The following is a 26860-nucleotide window of genomic DNA, read 5'->3' as shown; positions in this document are numbered from 1 at the left end:
TTTGGAAGAGCAGACAGTGCTCTTAACCACTGAGCCATCTCTCCAGCCCCATTTTATTATTTTTTTAAAGTGGTCAAGATATTATTACTGAATGAGGTATGTTTCTTGAAAAATTACATGTTGAAATCCTGCATAGTTCTCAGAAAGAACCAACCCTACAATACCTTGATCTTGGGTCTTCAGCTTTCAACACTATGAGTCAAATTTCTGTTTTTTAAGCCACAGAGCTTGCGGTGATTTACTACGGCAGCCCTAGCAAAACTAATACACCCATCAAATTGCTTTCATGACTCACTATTTGGTTGCAATCTCAATTTCTCACACCGTACTGTACTTTTTTTTCCTAATGCTTTCTCTTATGTAATCTTTTCAGACACTGGGCGGGAGAACAGGCCTGGGGGAAGGTGAGGCAATGAAGTGTCATGCAGGTGGGTGTCATTAAAGAAGGCTGGCCTGACCCTACAGTTCTGCAGTCTGAAATGGACTGTGCCCTGGCCACCTCACTGTATCATGACGACTGTTGTGTTTGAATGCACCATCCCTGTATCCGAGCCACCTGGTTCGTTCCACGTCATAGATTGGAGTCATGGATCTCTAATGTAGAATCAGATCTACTTCTAAACTCTGGGTTTTCCCGTGACATCTCAGTGTCTCCACTGGTGTGATAGATAAGATATCAAGGAAGACAAAATACTGTTTTTCTTCTAGTCCTTGCTTGTTACCATCCTATTTAAGGGATCTAAAGCCAAAGCCTGCAGCTTCTCTTCCCTCTCTTCCTGACTGTCCTTGCACTTGAACGTCCTAAGGTCTTCAGCAGAGCATGGCTTCCATATGTCTGGTGGCACCTGGAAGCACATAGGTGTGTGCACACGAGCTCACTTGTGCGTGCTTACACCTCAGTGTAGGCATTACTTGCCGGACCAGTCTCTGGACAGACTCCTGTCTGCCGTCCCCCACCCCCACCCCGCTCTCCCTTCTCTTCCAATCACTGCCTTACAGATCCAGGACTTTCATAAGGAACACACCTCTTCTAGGCCCTGTCTTTGAGGCAAGGATGTTATCTTCCCCCAACCCAGGAACCATGAAAGGGTTCCTGTGTAAGGGTATAAGATAAGATGAAAAACCTTCTGCTTTCCTCACATACTATTTATTCTGGACCATAAAAACAGTGTCTGGGACTGGAGAAAAGGCTTTGTGGTTAAGAGCTTGGGCTGCTCTTCCAGAGGACCTGGATTGATTACCAAGACCCATATGGTAATAGTGCACAACCACCCATAACTCCATTTCCAGGAGAAACGATGCTCTCTTCCAGCCCCAGAAAGCATCTGGCCTGCATGTGGGACGCATCCATTCAGACAGTATGTCTATAACATTAAAAACAGTCAAATAGTATCTGATGGCTCATTTGGTACAATGCTTGTCTACCTTGTGCTCTGTTCTTAGCACCACATACACCTTGTGTGGTGTTGCATACTTGTGTTCAACTTGGGAGGTAGAGGCAGGAGGGTGAAGTCGAGGCTTGACTTTGGCTGCATGGCAATTTCACAGCCAGTCTGCGTTACATGAGCTCCTGTTTGAACACCACCACCAAGAACAAAAGCCCAACCAAATAACTGAGCAACAACAGTGAAAGTGCCTGGTGCTTGCTGGTCACTGTGTACCAGTGTTACTCTAAGCCTTTATGATTGTCATTTTATTCTCATGACCCCATGGGCTACGCTACTCCATTTTAAAATGTGTGCTCCATTTTACAGACAATGAACCAGCCGGTTCTGCAGTTAGTATCTCTGGCAGGACTTGAACACAAATAAGTTCAGACAGAGTCCACGACTAGACTTATAAGTGCAGCTCGTTCCTACCACTGCTGACTGGTTAGCAAGCGAGGTGTCCAGTGCTCGCGGATGTGCAGGGGAAGAATCCGTTCAGGCACCAGGGGGCAGCATTAGGTTGACTTTGGCTCTTCACCCAGCCCGGAAAGGTAACAAGAGCCAAAAAGTCCAGCTTGACACAGCCATCCTCAGACACCTTCCACACACATTTTGACTATCAGGTTTGGTTCCTTTGTTAGCCTCCCCAGCAAAAACTATAGAGCAATCCTCTTGTTATGATGGTTGACTCGGAAGCTGAGCCAGGTGTGTGTGTGTGTGTGTGTGTGTGTGTGTGTGAGAGAGAGAGAGAGAGAGAAGGGAGGGGGAGGGAGGAGGGAGGAGAGTGGGAGGAGTGTGTGAGGGAGGAGTGTGGGAGGGAGGAAGGGAGGTAGAGAGAGACAGAGAGAGAGAGAGAGAGAGAGAGAGAGAGAGAGAGAGAGAAGAGAAAGTGGTCTTGTAGCTAGGGAAATTGTACATATTTGTTTTGGGGTGTGTCTCAGTGTTTACCCCAGAAACAGAAACTTTGCCAAGGTCGCACAGCATATTCGCGTTCAAACTTGGCCCCTATGAATCTTTCGGCAGCTCTCAGTGGCTGTCACTGGGGTCTGAGGCATAGTACCCCGAACGGACTCCAGGAGTCTTCCAGAATTGAGTTAAGGTTCCCCACCCCCACTTCCTCCCTACAGCATCACGGGACCTCTAAGGCGTTCCCGCCTAGGAAGGAGGTGAACCTAGTTCTGCGGGGCCTCAGGCTTCCAGCTGCTTTTCAGGGTCCTCCACTGGAGGGGGCGCACAGCTCAGTGAGAGCAGATGCCCCAGAGCACAGTTCCTGGGGCCCCAACCTCTGGCCCGGAGAAAGTTTACGGTTGGCATGCCTTTCCCGGCAATCGGGTGACTTTCCCGAGAAAAATGATCACTGCTAAGGGGACAAGAGCAAGTGAGGGTCGGCCTCCCTCCAGCGTGGCTCGACGGAGCTCTATCCTTGCCCTCTCCACTACGCGCCTCCCCACCGGGCTCAGGAGGCATACATGTTCACCCCACTTTCTTCCTCTTCCTCCTCCAGCCCACTTTCTCTTCTCTGTGTCGTCAGAGCTCCAGGGAGGGACCTGGGCAGACAGAGAAGCCGGAAACAGCAGGCCGGGGCAGCCAGGGTTTACAGTGAAGAGGAAGGCCGGGGAGATGAGTGCGTGCGTATGTGCGTGTGTTGGTGAGCGTGTGTGTGCACAATGAATTTTTAGGGCCAGCCCAGAACCCGCTGGACAGAGCTACAGACCCATGGGGCCTGGCAGTGCCCGCTGAGCGAGGGAGAAGATAGCAGCGGGGCTGCCGAGGTGAGGGGATGTCTGCGGGTAGGGAAGGTGGGGGGCCTTTGACTAAATGTGGATTTTCGGGGCCTCGCAGGATCCTCCCCTGGGCGGGGCGGTTGGTCCCCTGAAAATCGTTTCAGCTGGTGTTAGTAGCTGATGGCACTGGGTTTTGGCAGTTCACAACTTTGGAAGGACTCGGGTGGGTACAGGCCTCCACACTCCCCTCCCAACTATCACGTCACTTTCCCCAACCCTCAGCCCTGCACCTCCTGGGACTCGGAAAGTCGCGGGGCAGAGGGGAAGGAGGGTCCTCTGGGTAGGGGGACGTGGCTGCCCTTCCCTAGAAGTTGATATACTCCAGTCTCCCCCCACCCTCTCACCCCGGGCCTGTCCAACTCCTAGCTGCTGCCCGCTAAATGTTCCTGTTCAGGGTGTGGCTGGAGGGTGAGGAGACCCAGATGTAGACCTCATGGTGCCCCATAGGAGGGGGACTCCCCCCCCCTACTGCTTGCTTTGCTGCCCTAAATGCTGAGATTTCCCCATGGGAGGGCGGCCGGCTGGGGGTTAACCCTCCTCGTGCTGGCCTGGCTCCACCTCCTCTCACCCTTTCCCGCCCCCATTGCCACCGCCCTACACACACATTGGGCAACCCATGGAAACCCTTGACTTTTGCTATTGGGGTCCTACCGTCAGCGGATTCGGAATTCGGATACAGAGGGGATAGGACTTAAGCTACCGAGCTTAGGGAGAAGCTTCTGGGCTCACGGGCTTCCCCTGTGGCAAGGAGGGAGAGTCTGCAAGGGAACGCTGGCCCCGCCTCTTGCAGTGTGGCTCCACCTTCCCTCTCTAGGGACTGAACGCAACCGGTGTCAGTGTCCTGGCCCGACCTAGAGACCCAGCACCAGTTACCGGGTGTTAAGGGGAGAAATAGGATTTCATGGTGTCTGGGGAGGGAGGAGGATGACACTTGAGTTACTCTGCAAGGAGATTTAGAGGAAATGGGAGCTTCTCGTGGCTTGGAGGTCCCCAGTCCCCAGTAGGGTAAGGATTGGGCCAAAGGTCTGGAATCTGAGCATTCCAGAGACTGGGAGGAAGAGGGAAAAGCATCATCCCTTGAATTTGAAAATAAGATGAACGTGACTCCTTCGGGTGCCCCACCCAGAGAGGTAGGCAGTTTTAGAGCGGAGACTGGCAGAAGACCCTGAGCAAGAGGTGAGGAGGACTGTGCCTTTGGGAGGAAGAGCGCAGGGCGTGGTAGAGAGAAAGGCAACCCGGCTAGGGGAGGAATGCCCTTTAAATGGGGCCTCCTTTTCTTCTACCTGGAAGGCCTTGGGGGAGTTGAAAAGCTCAAAAAGCAGGAGGACTCGGGGAGTTTCCATCCCATCCTCTTCTTCCTCCTCCTCTCTGAGAGAACGTTATGAGAAATGTGTACCGAGAGGCCCCATGGGAAACCACTGATCTACCCCAGGCCACTGAGGCCCCTGCCTTTCTCCTACTTCTTCCTCCTTCTCTCCTTTTTTTTCTTCTCTTCCTCTGGCTTTTTTGCTATCTATTGCCTCACTCTTGCAGGCTTTTCTCTCCAGGCTGCTCGATCCTGTTGTTTCTCTCATCTTCTTTCTTTTTCCTTCCCATCTCCTCCTGCCCTCTCTATTTTCTTTAAGTGATGAGATTGCTGAGCTGGAAACAGTGTAGTATCAACCACTACACTGATTCAGAGCCCAATTACCAGCTCCTTGCCCAATGGCCATGGACAAGTTGACAACTTCCTGAGCTTTAGTGTATTCATCTAGGAAAAGGATAACTGCATATTAAAATAGGGTTGGAGAGATGGCTCAGTGGTTAGGAGCATTGGCTGTTTTCCCAAAGGAGCTGGGTTTCATTGCCACACACACATGGCAGTTCATGACTGTTTATGACTCCAATTCTAGATACACACATGCAGGCAAAACCATTAAAATAAAATAATAATAATAAACTAAAAAATTGTTGTGAGGGGACAGGGATGTAGCTCAGGCATAGAGCATTATGTAGCATGCTCTGGGCTCTGCGCTTCTTTTTCTAGCAGCACGGGAATACGCGCACACACACAGAGTTGTAGGGTTCTAATGAGCTAATGTATTGAGTAAGATATATCTATGGAATAGTACATAATAAATAGACATTACCACTGTTTGGTGAGTTTTGCAGCGTTGGGCACTGAATTTAGAGTTATAAACTGCCTCTAAGGTGTCTTTCAAATTGCCTTACAGGGTCTTAGAATTTTGAAAGTTTTCAAGGGACACCTTTGGGGTCAGGGGACAGGGAGAGACAGTAGATGCGGTGGGATTCCTGCATCCAAACTTGCCTTCCATAGTGATTGCAGCACTGTAACCCTCCCCACCTGTGGTTTTCTCTCCTTGGTTTTAGTCCCCTGCAGTAAGCCACACCCTGAGGATATGAAATAGAAAATGCCAGAAAAAGCAATACATGAATTTTAAACAACTTTTATTACAGTATGTTGTATAATTTATTTTATTATTGTTGTTGTTAATCTCTTTGTGTACCCAATTTATGTATTCAACTTTGCATAGGAGAAAATACAATAGATGCAAGGGTGGGCTCTACAAGCTGTTTCAGGCCCTAGCCGTAGTCCTGAGTATCCGAATTATGTCCTGAGTGTCATTAAAAACTAAAATTGCAAAGCAGGTGGTTCTCTGTGAGTTAGAGGCCAGCCTGGTCTACAAAGCAAGTCCAGGACAGCCAATGCTACGCAGAGAAACCCTGTCTCAAAAGAACCAAACCAAACCAAAAGACTAAAATTTTAGTCAGCTGTGGTGGTGCCACAGACACCACCGCACTTGGAAAGTGGAGACAAGAGGATCAAGAGTTTGAGGCTGACCTGCTGTGTCAGCACACCCCTTAATCCCAGCATGCAGGAGGCAGGGACAGGTTAATTTCTCTGAGTTTGAAGCCAGCCTGAGCTATGTAGGGAGTTCCTCTGAGGTGCTCAGAGTGCTTGCCTAGCACTCTGAGTTTGCTCACAGCACTACTGAAAATTAAAGTCATTTAGTGTTTTTAATGTTTAGAAGGAACAAAGTTGTGTTGGAGAGATGGCTCAGAGGTTAAGTGCAGGCACTTCCAGAGGGCCCGAGTTCAATTCCCAGCAATCACTTGGTGGCTTACAACCATCTGTAGTGAGATCTGGTGCCTCTTCTGGCATCCAGGCAGAACACTGTATACATAATAAATAAAATATTTTTTAAAAGAAAAAAAAAAGAGCAAAGACTTGGTGGCATGTACCTGCAATTCTGCTACTTCAGAGGATGAGATGAAATGATGGATTTCTTGAGCTAGGGAGGTCAAGGGAGACATAGCATCTTAAGACAAAAAATTTAGTAGATGCCCTATTTAATCAGGCCTTTTTTCCATGATAAGATGATCAAAGTCTATGGAGCGCAGTCCTTATACCTGACTGGGTCCTGAGCTTCAGTGGCGATCTCCTGCTCTTTCTCTTCTGCTTTGTGTCCTCCAGTCACCTCCCCCCCAGCCCCAGCTGTAGCACTTCAGCTTGCCCATGCCTACCTGCTACTGAAGGTGATGCCCTGTTTTGGGCATTGGCCAAGAAAGCCTGTGACTAAGGTGATGAGGGGGGAAAACTGTCATGGAAGAACTGTGATACTCCACATCCTGACTCAGCTCTCTGGGACTTTAGCTGGGCCATGAGAAACTAGACAGAATTTAGAGCTATGAAAAGATTCGCGATTCTAGGCCCAGCAAGATGGAAGGAGGTTCTTGGGCAAGTCTATGGAGAGCTGCAGCCACCCCGGAAGCTAGGCTGAATTTCTCAGGGCCCTTTTTGAATGGCCTTGCTCTTCCTTCCCAGGCACCCAGCACACCCCAGATCATGTCTCTGTGGGGTCTGATTTCCAAGATGCCCCCAGAAAAACTGCAACGGCTCTATGTTGAGTTTCCCCAACACCTTCGGCATCTCCTGGCTGACTGGCTGGAGAGCCAGCCCTGGTGAGTCTTGCTGCTCTGTCCTCCCTTATGTATCTCCCCTCTTTTTAGAGCCCTTCCTACTGGTAGAATTCAGAGTCGAGGACTTGTGTATGTGGTGGCCCAGACTTGGTACACCACACCTGTTGATGTGTAGACATTCCACCTCTTAGAAGGCGGAGCCCAGAAGGAAAGTGAGGGCTGGAACAGCAGCCCCTCTTAAAAGCCAGCAAAGCAGGGAGCAGGACTGCAAAGGGTGGCAGCTGCAAAGAACCATCCAGAGAGAAGGGAGAGGAGGGAAAAAAAAAAAACAAAACAACAACAGCAAAACACCAATAGGTTCCTTGATATAAGTTGAGACTCATAATCATTAAGGAAGCCCTGGATTGAGACATCCTTATCCCACTGTCCCCACAGGGAGTTCCTGGTTGGTTCAGATACCTTCTGCTACAACATGGCTAGTGCCCTGCTTTCGGCCATGGTCCAGCGTCTTCAGACCTCTGCAGGAGAGCAGGGAAAAGGGAACCCCATCCTGCAACACATCAGCACCTTGGAGGTAGTGCAAGAGGTGAAAGGAAGAGGTTGGGGTGAGGTCAAGGTAGAGCCGGAGCGAGCCCTGGATACCGGAAGAAAATTGGCCTGGTGGTAGATGTTAAAAGCAAATGTTATTCCTGTGGTTAGGTGCTAGCTGCCATGCAAATCAGCTTTTAAAGTGTGGAAATGTATGAAATTTGAGAGTCTACAGTTACGCTTATACATGAATGGGGGCAAGGAATTGGAGGAGGGAGTGGGGCATGAGTAAGGATGAAGCTAACTGCTGGTCACTTTCAATTTTATAGAGCATGTATCAGAGGGACCCCCTGAAGCTGGTGGCCACCATCAGACAGATACTTCAAGGGGAGAAAAAAGCTGTTATAGAAGAGGTACCGTGATACCCCAGTTCCCATTTGTTTTAGGGCTCTCCAGAGGAGCAGAACTTACAGAATGAATATATATGAAGATATTTATATATAGGATTTATTAGAATGACTTAATGGCTGTGATTCAGTTAGTCCAACAATGGCTGTCTACCAAACAAGTCAGCTGATCTTCAGTGTATGCTGGAATCCTGAAGAAGTAGGCTCTAAGGCCAGTGAAGAAATGGACTGGCTATGTAGATCAAGAGCAAACAGGCAAAGAGGGCAAGCTTCCTCCTTCCATGTCCTTTATAGGTTTCAATTAGACTAAAGGTGGATCTTTCCATCTCAAAAGATCTGGAGTAAAGGTTTATCTTTCCTAATCCCAGCACTCAGGAGGCAGAAGCAGGAGGATCTCTGAGTTCAAGGCCAGCCTGGCTACAGAGTGAGTTCCAGGACAGCCAGGGTTAGACCAAAAAGCCTGTCTCAAAAAAAAAAAAAAAAAAAAAAAAACACAAAACACAAAAGCAAACAAAAAGGTGTATCTTTCCACCTCAAAGATCCAGAATAGATGTGGATCTTCCCATTTGAAATGATTTAATTAAGGAAAAAAAATAATCCCTCACAGCTGTGCCCAGCCATTTGGGTTTTAGTTAATTCCAGATATAGTCAAGTTGACAACCCAGAAGAGCCATTACAGGTCCATACCTTGTCAGCTAGACACACAATCATACCTCCTTGGGTCATGCTTAATTTCCAAATGAAAACAACCAGGTCATAATTACACCTAACATAATATAACATATCCATGTACAATGGCAAACACATTATATACTTAAAATAAGTAGCAATGTCCCTTGAGGAACATTCTTTTAAGTATATCAAATTTAAATATCATAACCACTGATAATCTTTTAATTGAGATTGTAATACATTGAGGGAAGAAAACAAATATCTGTACAAACACATTTTTAACAAAATGTGACAGAAAAACTCATGTCAAGTATAATCCTCATTTCTGCAACTGTTCACATAACCTTAGTTGGTATTTATTTGTTTTTAATAATTTATTTCATATGGACTGGTGTTTTGTCTGCATATATGTCTGTGTAAGGGTATTGTTTCCCCTGAAACTGGATTACAGAAAGTTGTGATCTGCCGTGTGGGTGCTGGGAATTGAACCTGGGTCTTTCGGAAGAGCAGCCAGTGCTCTTAACCACTGAGCCATCTCTTCTGTCCCTGGAAAAATGGTATTTAAAACTACCTTCCTCTATTGCCCACTCTATTTCCTCCACCTGAAGCAGTCTCCTCTGCAGGTCTTGGCTTTCCCTGGAGGAATGCCTCATATCTTCACTCCTAAAGGGTCTGTGCCCTTCCTGGTCCTGCCTGGACTAGGTTGTTGGAGTTTCCACTGACTTTAATCACAGGACATGGCAGTACCAAGAGATTCCCTAAAGCAGCAGTCCTCAACTTGGGGGTCGTGACCATTGGAAAACATGTATTTCCAATGGACTTAGGAAAGGAGACACTGGCTCAGTAACAGAATTACAGTTTTGAGGTAGCAATGGAAATTTATGGTTGGAATTTCTAAGACCATCAGAAATATGTTCTCTGATGGTCACGACACACAGATTGGGAACTGCTGCCCTAAAGCATCTCCTGACCTCCAGACATAATTTTTCTTACCTCCATTGTGGAGAAGCAATCCAACTTCCCCTTTGGTAATCTGGATCAGTCATCCCTCTTAATGCTGTTATTCCTTTCTTAGCCTGATGGCTTAAAGGCATCAGAAGCCCAAAGTGGCTAGGGGAAGTCAGAGCTTCCAATACAATGGGATGTTTGTCATGGCTCCTGGCAGCCCCTCTGGAACCAAAACTTCTAGGTCAGCAGAATTTAATGTTTCAGGAACAGGAAGCAAGGGGTGAGAGTCCTTTCTACCTCTTGATTCCTGGACCTAAGGATACTAGCCCCAGCCATGAAAACCTAGGAAGAATTTAAACTCAGAACTCAGTGATCTAGACCGAGGATAACTAGAGGAAGTTTCTGAGGTTAGAGTGAGCCCCAAACCAAGTTTAGGGAGGCTTCAGCTGGAATAAGAGATAAGGAGCTAGTCCTGCCTGAAGAAAGACCTTATCCTAAGAGGTTCCAAAAGGTTTGGGAAACTGCCAAAGGCTAAAGGGGACCAGTGTAGTAAATGGTCCACACTTCTCTGTGGAGGGGTAGAGGTGGATCTAGAGGCATGGGCGGAGCAGCTCATCTCTTGGTATCTGCTCCTGGCAGTTCCGCCACCTGCCAGGGTCCTTCCATAGGAAGCAGGAAGAACTCAAGTTTACTACAGCCCTTGGAAGGCTCCAGCACCGAGTAAGGGAGACTCGTCTTCTCCGAGAATCTCTGCAGCAGAGGACCAAGGCTGGACAAGGTGGGGTCTAGGGCCTGGGCTCCAGAAGGTCTTGGGGAGGGTTTAGAAGCTCTCTTTTTTAGACCTCTGCCACTCTTTTTATACTCCTGATTTCTGCCCTGCCCTCAGTGTCTCTGCACAGCTTGGTAGAAACTCCTGCCAATGGCTCTGGTCCAAATGAGGTGAGTAATGACTGAGTTAAAGTGAGTTGGAAGGATGCAGTTGACAGACACAGACTGAGGTGTGGGAAGGGATGGCAGGGTGGTGGGTCCTGCTCTCAGGGGTCCCAGGGAGAAGGTAGTGTCTGGCCCCTGCTCAGGCTCCTTTCTGCTTTTAGGACCTGGCTACCCTGCTGCAGGGAACTGTAGGGGACCTGGAGGCCACCCAGGCCCTGGTGCTGAAAAGGATTCAGATTTGGAAGCGGCAGCAGCAGCTGGCAGGGAATGGGACACCCTTTGAGGAGAGCCTGTCAGGGCTGCAGGAGCGGTGAGGACAGGGAGCTGGGGAGGGAGCTTGGCGGGATGGGTGCCAGTGTCTCTGCAGGATGGTACATAGATATGAGGGGAAGGAAGCTGAGCATGATGGCTGTGAAGTAGGCCAAGATGCAGGAAGTAGTTCCTACAGCTGCCCATGTACATCATTCACAAATGTCTCAGTTGAGGGGTCAGAAGTAGAAAGTCACCGTTACTTCTCTCTTCAAGCCCAGGGGAATGAGGAGGCTGGATTGCTTGTTTTTAAGACACAGACTTATACTGTAAGATGTCCTAGAATTTACTATGTAAACCAGGCTGGCCTTGAACTCACTGCAACCCTCCTGCCTCAGCCTCCCAAGTGCTGGAATTATAGGTGTTAGTCCCCATTCCTGACTTCTTTTGGTGAGGACACTTTCCCCAAAGTGCTTGGTGCCTCAGGTACTAGAAGGTAGGAAGAGGTGAGGTTCTCCACACGGAGTCTACAGTGAACTCCACACCCAGAGCCAAGACAGATCCTAGAACCAGCCTGGTGCCTTGCAGCCACACCCAGTACCTACCCCATACCTGCTCACTCAATATCTTATGCTCTCTCTGGGTTTGGGCTGAAGAAAACAGCCTGATATCTGTGCTCCCTGACAACCATCCTGGCCCCAGGTGTGAAAGCCTGGTGGAAATTTATTCCCAGCTGCAGCAGGAGGTTGGGGCAGCCAGTGGGGAGCTTGACCCCAAGACCCGGGCATCGCTGATAAGCCGTCTGGACGATGTGCTGCAAGCCCTCGTGACCAGGTATATGCCACAAGACCCTGCTTGGCTGTAAGCAGACCCCAGAAAGCAATGGGCTTAGAATTTGTGAAGAGGAGATCCCAGCGCTAACCCTTGCCCACCCTTGCTCCTCCAGCTCTTTCCTGGTGGAGAAGCAGCCTCCCCAGGTTCTGAAAACACAGACAAAGTTCCAGGCTGGAGTCCGATTCCTGCTGGGTCTGCAGCTCCTGGGGACCTCAGCCAAGCCTCCCCTGGTCAGGGCTGACATGGTAACAGAGAAACAGGCCAGAGAATTAAGCCTGCCCCAGGGGCCTGGGGCTGGAGTGTAAGTGGAGGCTGGCTGTGGGTGGGAGGAGGTTGGATGGGTGATGGGGTGGGAGGAGCTGCGGGCTGGCTTCATAAAGAGTAGGGTTTAGGAAAAGAGACCTGTGCAGAGTGGAGACACTGAACTCTGTTGACTAGTTAAGGCAGAAGAAGGCGCGGGATCTGTTCAAGATGGAAACTTTCCTCTTAAAAACCCGGAAGAGGGAGGCCAGCAAGATGGCCTGATGATATGACTTTGATTCCTAGAACTATGGAAAGGCAGGAGAGCTGACTCCTAAAAGCTGTTTCTTGACTGATATATGAACCCATTTTATCAGGCATATGTACAACAACAACAATAAAAATTTAAAACACAGGACAGTGTAGCTCAGTGATAAAAGGTGCTTAGCATGCCAAGGGCCTAGCTTCAGTACTAGCAGTATATGTAAATACACACAGAGAGGAGGAGAAATACAAATAGGGACATGGAGAGCCAGGGCCAGCGACAGCAGTGGTCAGCACCATTCCCCAGGGACCCAAGCTCCTCATCACAGATGAGCCTGCCTGCTCACACTCTGATGCCCCTGCAGGGAGAGCACAGGGGAGATCATGAACAACACGGTGCCTCTGGAGAACAGTATCCCCGGAAACTGCTGCTCTGCCCTGTTCAAGAACCTGGTAAGAGGCTGTAGGACTTTGGCGTCCTCAGACCTTAACTCTCATTGGAAGGGATGTGGAGGGCCCAGAGAGGAAGCCCTCAACACCTTTGATCTCTCATACTTCCCTGCTCTCCCTTATTCTCATCCCCGCAGCTCCTGAAGAAAATCAAGCGCTGTGAGCGGAAGGGCACAGAGTCTGTCACCGAAGAGAAGTGTGCTGTGCTCTTCTCTACCAGCTTCACACTGGGCCCCAGCAAACTCCTCATCCAGCTGCAGGTGGGTGCTGACCCCAGCTCCACTGCAGACACATACTTGAGCCACGGATTCTCCTGATAGCCTCATATCCCATTTTTCTGGGATAATACAGTGGAGCCAGACAACTGACAGGGGCAAGACCTGGAGGGCAGGTCTACCCAAGGAACAGTGAGTGTAGCAACCAAGGTCTGCTGCTGCTGCTCTGTTCTGTTTACTTTCTTTGAGGCCCAGGTCTCATGATGTAGTCTACGCTGGCTTTAAACTGTTTTGCTTTAGCCAGGTGCAGTGGCGCATGCCTATAATCCCAGCACTCTGGGAGGCAGAGGTAGGCGGATCTCTGAGTTCTACATGGTCTACAAAGTGAGTCCAGGGCTAAATGGAGAAACCCTGTGTTGAAGAAAAAAAGAAAAAGAAAAAAAAAAGACTTTTTTTCCTTTAAATATTATTATCATCATTATGGGGGTGTGAATATTCACTTGTGGAAGTCAGAGGACAACGCTTCCACTTTTAGGTGGGTTCTGGAGTCTAACTTGGGTCACTAGGCTTGTGCCGCAAACACTTTCTGCTACTGAGCCATCTTACTGACCCTCAAACTCTTTTTCTCATTTTGTTCCTCTCTTCTCCTTTCCCATCTCCTCTAATTTCCTTCCCTCCCCTCCCCTGCTCTCCCCTTCTTCCCCTCTCCTCTCTCTTTAAGAGTCTTCTATAGCTCAGGCTGGGATTAAACTCAATATCTTGCCTCGGCCTGCTAAGTGCTAGGGACCATAGGCCTATACCACCAACACACCTCTCTAACTCCTGTTACATGCTTTATATGCATCAGGAGATCAAGGCACTGCTATAAATGACACACACACACACACTCATGAGCACACGTGAATAACTTTTTATATAATAGGACCCTATTCCCAGTGATATGCAAGCAACACATGGTCTGATGGTTTTTCTCTTAGTTAGGGTTACTGTTGCTCTGATAAAGACCAGGGCGAAAGCAACTTGGAGAGAAAAAGATTTACTGCCTCTTACTGTTCCAGGTGACCTCCATCACTGTGGAAAGTCAGGGCGGGGACTCAAGCAGGGCAGGGACTCAAGCGGGGCAGGCTCCTGGAGGCAGGAACAGAAGCAGAGCCACAGAGGGGTGCTGCTTACTGGCTTATTCCTTATGGTTTGCTCAGCCTGCTTGCATACACCGTGCCACCTGCCCAGGGATGGCACCACCCACAGTGAGCTAGGCCCTCCCACATCAGTCACCAGTTAAGATAATGCTCCACAGGCTTGCCTACAGGCAGTCTTGTGGAGGCTTTTTTTTCCCCTCAAATGTGGTTCCCTCTTCTCAGATAACTCTTCTCAGTTAATCCATTACTTGTTTCTAGATAACACTGTAAGATAAGTACTAAACCAGGCAAGGTGGCATGGGCCTTTAATTCCAGCACTCAGGGGGCAGCGACAGGGAGATCTCTGCGATTTCAAGGCCAGTCTGGTCTACTGAATGAGCTCCAGGACAGCCGGGGCTACACAGTGAAACCGTGTCTTAAAAAAACAAAAACAAAACAATAAAAAGATAGGCACTATTAGTTACCTCAGTTCACAGATATGACGTTGGGTTATAGAATAAACTCAGTAGTTTGCCCAGTTCACATGGCTTCTAAGCATTGGAACTGGTGTTTGAGCCTGAAGCCCGGCTTCGGTAACTTTGTGACACTGACTTGTAACCAGTTTGCTACCCCTACACCCTCAGTGCACTTCACAGTGTCCAGAGATGTCCCACCAACCCTTAACTCTGTCATGTGAACTGATACGCTGGAGTAACACCCAGCTCTCAGAGGACGCTTCTGACTCCACTAAGGAGAAACTTCTCCCCTCACCCCTCAGGCCCTGTCTCTGCCCTTAGTGGTCATCGTCCACGGCAACCAGGACAATAATGCCAAAGCCACCATCCTGTGGGACAATGCTTTTTCTGAGATGGTAAGAAAAGACCCACAGTGGGAGATACGGGCAAGGTGGATTCTTATGTAGTAAGATGAGCGCTGTCCTGGCTGGTGGGTGGCAGGCATGTTCAAAGGCATGACAAGTCTTTCTTGTGGGCTTACTTTTGTGTTCTTACCATGTGTCATACCATGGCACCACAGCTACTGAGAAATCATTGTGAGCCAGCTCAGAGAACAGTGTTAGGAAGGGCACCTCAGAAAATCAGGACGAACAAAAGCCACCGGAGGAAGACTGGCCATGCTCTCTCCCCTTCTTTTACCCAGGACCGTGTGCCCTTTGTGGTAGCTGAGCGAGTGCCCTGGGAGAAAATGTGTGAAACTCTGAATCTCAAGTTCATGGCTGAGGTGGGGACCAGCCGGGGACTGCTACCAGAACATTTCCTCTTCCTGGCCCAGAAGATTTTCAATGACAACAGCCTTAGCATGGAGGCCTTCCAGCACCGCTGTGTGTCCTGGTCACAGTTCAACAAGGTCATTCCCCTGCTCTTTCAATATCCTTCTTTCTTCACCTTTGGGGCACTAAAGCCACCCAGCCTCTGCTCAGGGATAGACTTCTAGGATCTTTACAGCACTCCACCATGTCCGGCCCAGAGAGAAAACTCTTCCACTCGGTGGCATTCTTTGGCACCCATCAGTTTTGGTCTGAGGGAACCTGACCTCTCTTTTTAGCAATGATTTGCATGATTATTCAGATTGTGTGCAAACAGAGCTCTGAATTAAAACAAAAACAAAAAATTGAGTTTGACACCTCAGTCTATTGCAAAATTTGGGTGAAGTCACACAAGACCACATGGGTCAGGGTGCTGGTGTTGAGGGTGCTTTCCACACACCAGGCACTGTTTCACACTTGTGTGCGCCACCTCCCGTAATCCCTTCCGACATGCCTTTCAGGTTGCTGTCACTTGTATCTGTTTCATAGATGACAAGCCTGTGCTTAGAGAAGTCCTATAGTTTGTCCAAGGTACCCCCACAAGGTGGCACCCACTCAGGTAGAAACCCAGACATCTTTTTGTCTTCTGACACAGGGCTTGCTCTGTAGTTCAGGCTGTCTTCAAACTCACCGTATAGCTCAGGCTGGCCTTGACCTCAGGATCCTCCAGCCTCAGTCTCCTGGGTACACAGATTTACAGGAATGAGCCACCATGTGCAACAGGAGCCCTGTATCTCTGACTTATTAGCTACTGTATTTTTTGGTGAGATGGCTCGGGACTGAATCAGTTACTAGAACAGGGAAAGGAGAGCTCATGTGTCTGCCCCTGGTGGCCGTCATGCACAGCCACCAAATCAGCCCTCCGGTCACCTCTCATGGGACAATGCCTTGCCCTGGCTCCCACTTTAGGTCTTTCCTCTTTCAAACAAAGAAGCAAAATGGCCTGTGGGGGAGAAGATCATGTGACTGGAGAATGCGTTCCTGAAGAGACAGGACAGCAGGACAGTTGGCTTCCTCTGGAATGGACCTTTATCGGGTCCCACTGAGGACAGGGTTTAGCACCATGATTATGAGGGGCTCCCATGCTGACTGCTGACTTAAATTTGCATTCTGTCCTTCGCTAGCAGTGTGGACCCTAGGAGGTGAATACCTTTCTGGGCGTCATTGTTATGATTGTTATGTTATCCCCAGAGAGATCAAATAAATTTAAATAAAGAAAGAAAATAAATCAAATAAAAAAATAGCCTGAAGGAGCCCAGTGTGGCCACAGTAAGTGGCTGCTGTTGCTAGGCCTTAGGCCCACTTTGGTCCTCAACCTCTGACTCCATACTCTTATAGCCTTGTGCTTTCTCTGGCTCTCCTTCCCCACTCACCTCTGCACTCCTCCACTCTTCAGGAGATCCTGTTGGGCCGCGGCTTCACTTTTTGGCAGTGGTTTGATGGTGTCCTGGACCTCACTAAACGGTGTCTCCGGAGCTACTGGTCAGATCGGTGAGTCCCTGCCCCAGGAGGCCAGACACCTGTACCATCCAGTCCACACACAGACCCGCACCGTGCCTTCTCCTTCCCTCTGGCAGGCTGATCATCGGCTTTATTAGCAAGCAATACGTCACTAGCCTCCTCCTCAATGAGCCAGATGGAACCTTCCTCCTCCGCTTTAGCGACTCTGAAATTGGGGGCATCACCATTGCCCATGTCATCCGGGGTCAGGATGGTGAGTCACCACAGCCAGCCCTCTGACTCTGTGCTGTGATCTCTTGGGTTTCTGGGGGAAAGAAATGCCCTGGCTATCCTTGATGTCCACCTGATCTTCAGTAAGTTCTTCCTTAGGTCTGACTTCTCATCGTCTATGAACTAACCTTCCACTTCCATGGTAATGGAGACTACTGGGTCTCTATCATGCAAGACTTCTACCCTAGACCTTCTCTCACTTGCCCTGGTGGATTGAGAATGGGTCTTGCAGTGGGGCTGGGTAAAGAGAAGTTTGTACAGAGGAGACTTTAGGGTCTCGTTCCTCTTGTAGGCTCCCCACAGATAGAGAACATCCAGCCATTTTCTGCCAAAGACCTGTCCATTCGCTCGCTGGGGGACCGGATCCGGGATCTCGCTCAGCTGAAAAACCTCTACCCCAAGAAACCTAAGGATGAGGCTTTCCGGAGCCACTATAAGCGTGAGCAGGCAGCTCTGACTCCTCCTGCCACCCGCTTTCTCCCTGTCCCAACTGTACCCCTCTTTCTGCCTGCTGTATGTTGTCCCTGTCCTCCCTCCCATCTTTGTAGCCCCACCTCCACTGCCTGGGGACCTTCCTCCTTGCTATCTCCTTGACAGTGGGATACTCCACAGTTCTCCTTTCCTTCCCACCACAGCTGAACAGATGGGGAAGGACGGGAGGGGTTATGTCTCAACTACTATCAAGATGACTGTAGAAAGGTGAGTGAGATGGTTAGTGCTTGGAGACTGGAGGCCGGCACTAGTCTGCAGGAAGGAGTGTCCTTTGTCAGTCACCTGTGCTTGTTTTTCCCCTTCAGGGACCAGCCTCTTCCTACTCCAGAGCCCCAGATGCCTGTCATGGTGCCCCCTTATGATATTGGAATGGCCACTGATACCTCCATGCAGCTCAGCTCAGATATGGTGTAAGGAGCTTGAGAGACAGGGAGGGGACTGGCGTGTGCTGGGAGGGCCTTCAACATAGCCTGCTGAGAGGGCTGGACTTTCAGACTGAGGTGGAAAATTTCCTTTCTTGGAGGCAAGGTGTATAGTTACCAGGGGGAAGAGTGATACAGAGTCTGCTTTCTTTCCCAGGTATCCTTCACAGTCTCATTCCATCCACCCATTTCAAAGCCTTCCCTTAGAAGAGCCAATCAGTGTGCTGCCAGCCTTTCAGGAGTAAGTAAGCCGGGTGAGGTGAGGCAGTGTCCTGTCACAAGCCATGGCGAGGGGGGCGTATGTAGGAGAGGCAGCACAGGCTGACCCCAATCCTCTACATGCTTGTGGGGGTGATGTCTGAGACTCAGGTGGCCAGCCTTTGAGTTCCAGCTGGGCTGACTTTATATAGGTTACCTAGCCCCCGACGACGATGATGATAATAATAATAGTATTCTCTAGTGCACAAGCTTATTGTGAAGTTTATATGGGTTCATAATGTGTGTAGGTCTGAGCTGAGTGCTTAGAGCAAACACTGTTAGCATATTCTCTCTGGCCTGTGAAACTGACGGGAACTTATTTGCTGTATTGTAGTGCTGGGGCCTGAGCTCAGGGCTAAGGACTGATCACATGCCAAGTATGGCTCTATCACAGAGCTACATCCCAGCATTGCAATGAGTCTTATTTGTTAATCTTTTCCCTCCTCAAAGTGGCCTAGACCTTTATCTTCCCTAAGCACCACTCACTTGTTCCATCAGCTTAGGCAAGGGTTTAACTGTCTTCTGGGAGTTGATGTGGGCAGGTCTATGAAACAGAACATAGTTCAGACTAAAGAAACATTGGAAATTGGACATGGAGACACACACACAATGCACATACCATTCTACAAGGGGAGAAATCTGGTCTCAGAACACAAAAATGGCTTTCCGAGGGAAGCCAGGCAGTGAGATGCTCCTCAGTCAGGACTGCCTGGCAGCTTGATTTCTGACTCATATCTTGACTTTGCAATACTCTCCCTCTGCCTGCTTTTCCTTCCTGGTTCCAGGCCTCACCTGCAAATGCCCCCCAACATGAGCCAGATAAACCTGCCCTTTGACCAGCGTCACCCCCAGTAAGTGACAATGCCCCTACTGGCCACCCTCTCTGTCCTTTCCTTGTCCTTTATACCGCTTCTAATTCTCTGTTGTGATCTCTGGCAGGGGCCTGATGCAGTGCCAGTCCCAGGAGCACTCTGTGTCCAGCTCAGACCCCTTGCTCTGTTCAGATGTGACTATGGCGGAAGACAGCTGCCTAACTCAACCCGTGGGAGCGTTCCCCCAGAGTACCTGGTGAGTGGCAGCTTGGGAGTGAGAGCTCCCAAATGGGAAATGGGAGTTGTGTCTACTCCACTACTTCACCCTCCTCCTTGCAGGGTTGGTGAAGACATGTTCCCTCCCCTGCTGCCTCCCACTGAGCAGGACCTCACCAAGCTTCTCCTGGAGGGCCAAGCAGAAGCAGGAGGAGGGTCCTTGGGAGCCCAGCCCCTCCTGCAACCATCTCCTTACGGGCAATCTGGGATGTCAATGTCCCATCTGGACCTAAGGACCAACCCCAGCTGGTGATGCCAGCTGGAGAAGTATAGAGCCAGAGGATCTTCTGCCTCTACGGACCTGCTCTGGACCTGCTCATGCAGGTGCCTCTTCTCTCCCTGGTCAGGAGGAAAAATGGCTGGACGAATGCATGGTGTATGGAATCATTGTGCTCTGTCCTTCCTGCCATACCAGGGGCCCCTTTTCCAGCGCTGGAGTCAGTGGGATGTTCAGGCTCTAATGTGATACAGTCCCCTGCATGCCTATACCACACACACACACACACACACCAGGCTGTGCAGGAGGGGAGGAGGGGGACTATTCAAGCAGAGGTTAGGACACCAGTGGCTCCTGTGTTAAGCCAGGGCCTGGAACACACATGTAGAAACATGACTGTGCCATGGATAAAAGACATAAACCTAGGGCATTGAAGCAGGAGTTCAGAAGACTCTGGGTGGGAGGAAAAGGGAGGGGTGTAGGTATATGGTTACTGGTATGGATTTTGCCCGGGTTTTTAATTTTTCTCCAAATTCTTGCCAAAAACAGGCACCGTGACCGTTGAGACTTTGTTACAAGAGCTAAGCTTCTTTGTGTGTAGCTGTGCCAATATTTACCTGAGACACATTAACCTATAGATGTCACATATTCACTGTATGACGACACAGACCATGTGTCTGCGCTTTGGCCTGTGCAACCTCACTATCGGAGCCTGAGGACTGAGCAGGGACACAGACATCACTGTGCCGATTCCCTGGGTCTTGGGGGCCCCAGCTGGTTCTCTCTCCTGTATCTTTCTGTCCACTGCCAGCTGGTGTCCAGTCTCATGTGCCATGCAGTCTCGTTTTCCCTTGCCAGGGAGAGGGGATCATGGATCCTAAGCCATAAAATAAATTTTATTCCAAAATAACAAAATAAATAATCTACTGTACACAATCTGAAAAGAAAGACGCTCTAAGTGGTCGACAGGTGCTGCAGTCCTGCTGGCCGGCCTGAGGAGACCCAGGGTCCGACCCAGGCCTCTAAGGGGCTGGTGGAGGGAGCTGCGGGCCGCCCTCACACACAGTGAAGAGAGAACTGCCAGGAGGCGGGAGATGAGAATGGGTGGGCAAACTGCAGCACTTGTTAAAGAAACAAACTAGAAGCACAAAAAACAAAAACAAAAAACAAAAACGAGGATGGGAATGGGGAGGGGAGACCCAGTTTTCCCAGGCCCCCCAGTCTCAGAGCAAATGGTTTTACTGTAAGCAGCTAGACCTTCCTGGGGAAGTTCATTCCCTACTTCCGTCCAGCTGTTCACACCACTGGGGGCCACCAGGAGAATGGGTGTATGCAGAATGAGGGAAGAGAGCCCCACAGGCTAGAGGCAAAGTCCACACCCCTGAGCCGGGTGAGGGTGCACCCTGCACCCCCTCCTATGTCCTCTGGCCAGGTCTCTGCTTGTTATTGCTTGAAGCCCCACAGTACTATGTCCATGGAGCAGATAGAGGCAGAAGGGCAGCAGAAGGATCCTTCCACAGTGGTGACAAGAGTGCAAGGGCGGAGAATGGGGCTGGGTCTTGCATCTGAGACACCGTCACGCTCACTGCCGGCTGGCCTCGGCCTCCACTTTGACGCTGCTCCTGCGACCCTCCACCAATGCTGGGTGAGGTCCTGGGGCTGGGCATCGGTCCATTAAGCCTTCCTCGAATTCTGTAGGAAAGAGATGTAGGTTGGTTAGAACACTGGGATGCAGGCTGCGCAGAAACGCTGTCCTGAGTGGGGCCAGGCACAGAAAACTGTAAAGACAGCTCCATTTATTGAATTACTGCCTCCTGCCCACTGTGTATGGGGGTTCCATACCCAAGTGTATGCAGCTCTCCCTCCTATTTTGGTTGTGTGTAGCTCTCTGTCTCTGTGTGTCTCTCCCTTTCTCTATCTCCCCGCCTCTGCTCTGCTGGAATTTCTGGTTCTGTCAGGAGCTGCGGGGGCCGCTTGGCTCTGACCTCTCCCCCTCCCTCTTGCCAGGCCCAGCCACCCCCCATTCATCTCTGGCCTCCTCCCAGGCCTCAAGCTCCCTACAAGTGCCCCTCTACCAGATTTTGGTAGCCAAATCAGGGGAAACACAGGAAGCTAGACTCCCAGCTCCTCCCTCAAGAAAAGCCCCCCTCCAGTCCCCGCCCCCACTTCCCTCCCACGTACAGTTTAAAAATACCAAGCCAGGGTTGGTGGCTTTGTCTGCTGCGTCACTCTCAGCCCAGCGGCTGCCCTGGCCCTCTGCCGGCCCACTCTACCCCTATCCACACATAAAGTGCCCAGCTTGGGGCTCCTGGGCTTCCAAGCTGGGGAACCCCAACCCCACAACTGCCAGTGACTCCACCCCCATGCATGAGGCAGTTCTAGTCAGGCTTCCCTTACTGCTCACTCTCCTCCTGCTCACCTTCACCCCTAATTTTGTTGTCTACTCCATGGTCCGAGAACCCCATCAGGGTCAGACCCTCCCCACTGGTAACACAGCAGTAACTTGTCCCTGCTCAAGGTCTGGCTAGCTATAGCCCCTTCTACTGTTCTGACAGCTGTATCCCTCTTCTTCCCTCTGGTCCTAGAAAATGAGGACCCACATGCGGGCCTGAGTAGGTAAGGTGTTTAGGGACAGCACTGCTGGCTGCCTCACCTGCGAGAGGCGGCTTCGCAGGCACACAGGGGCTGAGGCGGCCCACGCGATCATGGGAGACGAGGCGGGCGAGCCGCAGCCCCTCATCCATCAGTGTCTGCTGCAGGATGTGGCGGCTCCATAGCCCATGGGCTGGCAATGCCAGGGGCAGGTCAGCAGGGGGCGGCGTCAGCCTTGGGCACGACCCCACAGCTGTGGGCATGGGCACTGGTCAGGTCAGGGGCTGCCGCCAACGGTACCCACCCTCAACCAACAGTCATTCCCATAGGCTCTTGTGCCCCCATCCAGCCAGGCCTCCCAACCCTGTTCCAGGCAGCTGACTCCCGGCTCATTCCTCTAACCCACCCACCACTCCCACCTTCTCCCAAAGCAGAGGAAAGTACAATAATGAACACTTACCCTGCAAGTGGCCATCGAGGCTCTCCCCAGACAGACTGGCACTGTCCTCCTCTAGGCTGGGGCGGTATGGGGGTGCGTAGGACTCAGGGCCTGGAGGAGGCTGCTGGATCTCAGTGTGGCTCTGTTCTCCAACCTGTGGGTGCCCAACATTGGGAAATGAGGACCTAGCAAGGCAAGTGGTTGGTGGAGGCTGTCCTTCCCTGCCCCCAAAACCATACCTCTTGTTTCAGTTTCTTCAGTGGTGGGCCTCCTAATTCTTCAGAGTGAAGCCTACAGAAATAGAAAACAAGGAAGGCAGGGTAAGGGAGGGCCCCAGAATGCACAGGGCATACAATCTGGCCAGGAAACATGCATTACTTCAAAACTCCACACAGAAGGTGTCTGGATAGGAATCTCAAGTCCAATCATCACCGTGGGGGGTTGGGAGTAAAGAGCAAGCCTCAGACAAGTTGACTTGGCAAGAGGAAGACATGTAGGTGGGCGGGAAGCCGGCCTAGAGCTGCCTGAGCCCCAAGTGGGGAGACTTCCTTAGCAGGATCCCAACCCAAGGCAGCCCTGGGGAAGTGGGTGGGGGTTCTCACCTGGATCCCTTCAAGGAGGAAAGATAGGTGCTCTCTCGGGCAACTTGGCGGGACAGTGAGAAAAGTTCTACCCTTCGCAGTAAAAGCGTGTTGTCCCTCATGCAGAACTGGGCAGCAGCTTCATTGATGGTCAGCTGTGGCAAGAAGACAGCCAGAGTGAATTTCCGACTCTCCCACTGCTTTGGCCCTTCACCACCAAGAGAAGCCCCTTCCAAAGGATGCATGCTCTAAATAACACCAGGAACTTCCCAAAGTTAGAAGGCAGAGGTAGGGACTCCTAGCACAGTGTCCCTATCAAGGCCTCCTCTGTTCCTGGGAGGATGTGAGCAGCACAGGGCTGAACAGTTGGGCTCATTACTATCTCAGCTTCCACTAGTCGATGGAGGTAAAGCAGCAGCTGGGGCTAGATGTGTGTGGGAACTTGGGTGGTCAAGGGGACAATGGTACAGAGCTGGAAAAAGCAAGAATGCAAGAATTCTCAGAGGCAAATGGATTGAGCCGCAGGAGTTAAGGGCAGTCCTGAGGACCCAGGTCTTCACCTCATGCAAGCTGAGTTGCTTGCCCTCCCGCCGTTTGGAATCCAAGCGGCCATAGATGATGCTGTACTTTCGGATCTCTTCTTCCTTTTGGCTGTCATTATCATCCATCTCAAAGATGTGGCCCACACTCCGTGCCAGCTTCTTATTCAGCTTCAACAAGGATGTGACCTCCCCAGCATCACCCCTGGGGAAACTCCGGAAGATCCTTTCCACACTCTCCACAACCATTCGGACCATCTCTGGCTCCAGGCGGTCTGGACCACCCCCAGTTCCAGCTGCAGCCACCCCCCCAGCCCCAACTCCCTCAGGGACTCCTCCCCCTGCAGGTGGGGAGAAAGGCGGAGACCCAGCCTCCTCTTCTCCTCCTGCTCCAACATCAGACTCTGGAGTGCTCTGGCCTGGCCAGCTCCGGGGATCCCCTGCCCCAGGTCCTCCAGATAGTGGTGATAGCTTCTCTCCAAGTTCAAGGGGACTCTTGGGGCTGAAACTTCGGGCACTGCCCGCCTTCTCTCCTGGGCTGCCATGCCCATTGCTCATGCTCCCTTTCCGAGTTCCCGCCGTCTCAGAGATCTTGAAAAGTGGGATGCTGGAGACAGGTACAGCAGGCACCGGTTGGCTGAAGAGCCCAGGGTTGGTGGCCCATTCTCTCAGAGCTTTCTGTAGACGTCGGACATGGAGTGGTTTGGTGGCCATGCCCACAAGTGCCATGATTTCCAGGAACTCCTCCTCACCCGCCTCGCACAGCTGCTGCACATCATCCCCTCCCTGCTGGATGAAGGTCTCGTAGTAGGAAAGGAGGTTGGCACGCTGCAGGACCCGATATAGCTGCAGCTCACCCAGTGTTCGAGGCAGTGCCATGGTTGGGGCACTGGCCCTGAGAAGAGAGAGGCAGTGAGTACAAGTGCCCCTGCTGGGCACCAACCCACACCAACAATTGTCCTCTCTTTCCTCCCTCCTCCCCCCTTCTCTCTTGAATGCTTTCTCTGCCCAGTGCACAAGGCTGAGCACACTGAGAGCACACTGCTCACAGGCACAGCCATGTCCTTGCCGTCCCATCCCCAGAAACACAGAAGGCAAGCTGCCCTACACAGCTATCTGACAAACTCTCACCTCAGCTTTTGCTTTCATCTTTCTGGTCTGGGGCAGCACAATTTTGAGCACTGAGGCCTACTAGCACTTCTCTGAAATGGCTAGACCCACTCCCTGCCCCACCTCCCCCAAATACAGTCAGTACCTCTTGCACTAAACACTCAGCAGCCTTTAACACTACTTAACGTAGCATTCCATATTGAAGTTAACTTAGAATACTGGGGCTACTGCTGGCCGCTTTACTCCTTGCCCAGGTGGCTGAGAGGCAGGGGTGTAGCCTCTCCCTTGGCCAGTGTACCTAGTGGACCCGTGTTCCTCTGCTCTTAGCTTTCTGGGATTAGGAACACCAGATTCCAAGAATCTGCTCCAACTTTCCAGGCTGCCCAGGACCCTTCAGTTGTTCCCTCCCTTTGTGTGGTCTTTCCCTCTATTCAGGAGACCCCTCTCTAACTCGAGCAATGGGGGAGGGAAGCCTCGTTTGTTCTGCTCTGGAGCCATACTTCCCACACACTCCCACAGAGGCAGCGTCTGTGGGCGAAAGCCGCCCGGGGGCTCCGCCTACTCCCCTCTTCCTTATTTTCCACCCTTATCTTCGAAGAGGGGTGCGGGAGCAGCTGAAGGCATCTTGAGGAAGGGGCTGCACCCAGGAACTACCCCTCCCAGGGCTGTGGACGGTGATTTAATGAGGAGACCTGAGCACACCCCCTTCAAGGCCGGAAGATGCTCCCTCAACTCAAAGGGAACCACCTTCTCCCGGACTTCGGGACGGTGCGCTGCCTGCTAACGACACTCTGAGCCAGCCGAGAAAGCGCCCCTGCCCCCGTACTGTTGACAAAGCAAGCTCTGGACCATTTCCTGGCGCTCAGGGACTTTCTTTGCTCACGTGCCAGGTCATGCCCACTGAGTAAATAAACCTGGAATGGAAAGCGAAGCACTACTCTAGCATATCCAGGTTCATCGGGTCTTTGTTCGCTCCCAGGGTCCCCTAATTCGAATACTCGCCCCCCTTTCCGTCAGTCTCCACCTCCCACCCCCGTTCTGCTTCCCCGCGTCCTCTTTTCGACCTCCACCCTCTGGACCCCGTTCCGGAGTCCAGCTCCACCTATCTCCACTCCCTGCCACCTCCTTTTGCCCACTAACTTGAGTCTGGGTTGCGGGGTCCGGCGGGTGTTATCCCCTCTGTCGGGCGGCTGCTCCGCTGTGGGAGAGGGCGCTCTGTGCATGGACGGCCGGAGAGCACCCGTGCCTCCCCTCGCCGCGCCCGGCCCCTGCTGCGCGTTGCGCTTTGCCTGGCGCGCGCGGCCCTGGTCCACCGCTGTCCAGGCTCCGTCCCTCCCTCCACGTCTTCTTTCTCGGAGCCTCCGCGCCTCTGTCTGTGCCTCTGCCCCCACCTCCTCGGCTGCGCTTGCCGCCTCTCCGCGCCTCCTCCCCCGCAGGACGCACAGGGAGCTAGGCCCCGCGCGGCGCTGGCTGCCGGGCTGGCGGGAGGAGGGCGTGGGCAGAACCGGGGGCTGGGACCGGAGGCGGGGGGTGGCAACCCAGGCCTCTGAGCCTCCGAGAGGCTGCCGCCGAGACTGAGAGGAGGAGACTTGGGGGTGTGTGCGGGGGGGTGTAGAGCAGGAGGCGGAGGCGGGGACTCAAGAGTCGGGGCGCCGACTTGGGGACCGAGGTGACGGAGGCCTGGCTGTGGAGGGGGAGCTTGGGGACCCAACGGGCGGGGCAGGTCGCTCCTTGCTGCCCACGCCGGATGCACAGCCGGCCCTCTCTGCGCCCACGTACCCACGTGAGCACCCCGCCGGCTACATTCCTACTCCCTGCACCACTCCTACCCCTGTGAGCCGAGAACGCAGTTTCACAAGTATGCAAAGGCACAGAAGCTCAGATACAGGCACACGCGTCTCAACGACCTAGACACCCGCTGCCCACACTGCGGCCGCGCCGCGCCGTTCGTTCGAATGTTAGAAATGATGGGGAAAAGTCGGCCAAGGGTCGTGGGGCGTGCGCTTCTTTCTGCTCGGCTTCTCTAGAATGTACGCTTAGGGTGGACCCCTGAGCGCCGGGCTGCGCAGGAATCCCT

The 26860-nt window shown here is 51.6% G+C and overlaps 2 protein-coding genes across 5 annotated transcripts in view; one reads left to right on the top strand and one right to left on the bottom strand.

Moving 5' to 3' along the window:
* Stat6 (signal transducer and activator of transcription 6) overlaps window positions 1-20444 on the top strand; it is a 33962-nt gene extending 13518 nt beyond the window's left edge. For 2 of the 3 annotated variants that reach the window (XM_060370945.1, XM_060370944.1), the window contains exons 2-22: window positions 7038-7174; window positions 7568-7706; window positions 7990-8073; window positions 10327-10465; window positions 10574-10626; window positions 10782-10930; window positions 11572-11703; window positions 11816-12004; window positions 12573-12660; window positions 12795-12917; window positions 14769-14861; window positions 15149-15355; window positions 16711-16805; window positions 16892-17028; window positions 17338-17484; window positions 17681-17744; window positions 17843-17947; window positions 18117-18200; window positions 19003-19068; window positions 19157-19285; window positions 19369-20444. In XM_060370945.1, the coding sequence (XP_060226928.1) occupies window positions 7059-7174; window positions 7568-7706; window positions 7990-8073; window positions 10327-10465; window positions 10574-10626; window positions 10782-10930; window positions 11572-11703; window positions 11816-12004; window positions 12573-12660; window positions 12795-12917; window positions 14769-14861; window positions 15149-15355; window positions 16711-16805; window positions 16892-17028; window positions 17338-17484; window positions 17681-17744; window positions 17843-17947; window positions 18117-18200; window positions 19003-19068; window positions 19157-19285; window positions 19369-19558 (2529 nt within the window). In that variant the 5' untranslated portion in view covers window positions 7038-7058 and the 3' untranslated portion in view covers window positions 19559-20444. Of the gene's footprint in view, window positions 1-2974; window positions 3200-7037; window positions 7175-7567; window positions 7707-7989; window positions 8074-10326; window positions 10466-10573; window positions 10627-10781; window positions 10931-11571; window positions 11704-11815; window positions 12005-12572; window positions 12661-12794; window positions 12918-14768; window positions 14862-15148; window positions 15356-16710; window positions 16806-16891; window positions 17029-17337; window positions 17485-17680; window positions 17745-17842; window positions 17948-18116; window positions 18201-19002; window positions 19069-19156; window positions 19286-19368 lie in introns of those variants that run through there. The other variant, XM_021658063.2, reaches the window with a different exon arrangement.
* On the bottom strand, window positions 20398-26155 carry Nab2 (NGFI-A binding protein 2). 2 transcript variants are annotated; one of them, XM_021658073.2, is made up of 7 exons: window positions 25924-26155; window positions 23695-24568; window positions 23156-23289; window positions 22793-22844; window positions 22575-22707; window positions 22176-22367; window positions 20398-21214 (listed from the first exon to the last, which is right to left on the bottom strand). In XM_021658073.2, exons 1-7 carry the CDS (start codon window positions 26004-26006, stop codon window positions 21105-21107), a joined length of 1578 nt encoding a protein of 525 aa, XP_021513748.1. In that variant the 5' UTR covers window positions 26007-26155; the 3' UTR covers window positions 20398-21104. The 2 variants fall into 2 exon arrangements, with proteins under 2 accessions (XP_021513748.1, XP_021513754.1); XM_021658079.2 differs by lacking the exon at window positions 22176-22367.
* Between the last annotated feature and the right edge of the window lie 705 nt (window positions 26156-26860).

The sequence above is a fragment of the Meriones unguiculatus genome, chromosome 17 (genome assembly GCF_030254825.1).
Source record: "Meriones unguiculatus strain TT.TT164.6M chromosome 17, Bangor_MerUng_6.1, whole genome shotgun sequence".
In the NCBI taxonomy this organism is placed as follows: domain Eukaryota; kingdom Metazoa; phylum Chordata; class Mammalia; order Rodentia; family Muridae; genus Meriones; species Meriones unguiculatus.
Note: the sequence above shows the minus strand (reverse complement) of the source record. Positions and strands in the feature narration are given on the sequence as shown.

Bases quoted from the DNA above. Each gene is read 5' to 3' on its own strand.
- Nab2 (XM_021658073.2), bottom strand. From the start codon at position 26,006: ATGCACAGAGCGCCCTCTCCCACAGCGGAGCAGCCGCCCGACAGAGGG. The intron at 23,290-23,694 runs GTGAAGACCTGG...TTCTTGCCACAG, and splicing joins AGCAACTCAGCTTGCATGAG to CTGACCATCAATGAAGCTGC. The intron at 22,368-22,574 runs GTAAGTGTTCAT...CCATGCCCACAG, and splicing joins CCTCGATGGCCACTTGCAGG to CTGTGGGGTCGTGCCCAAGG.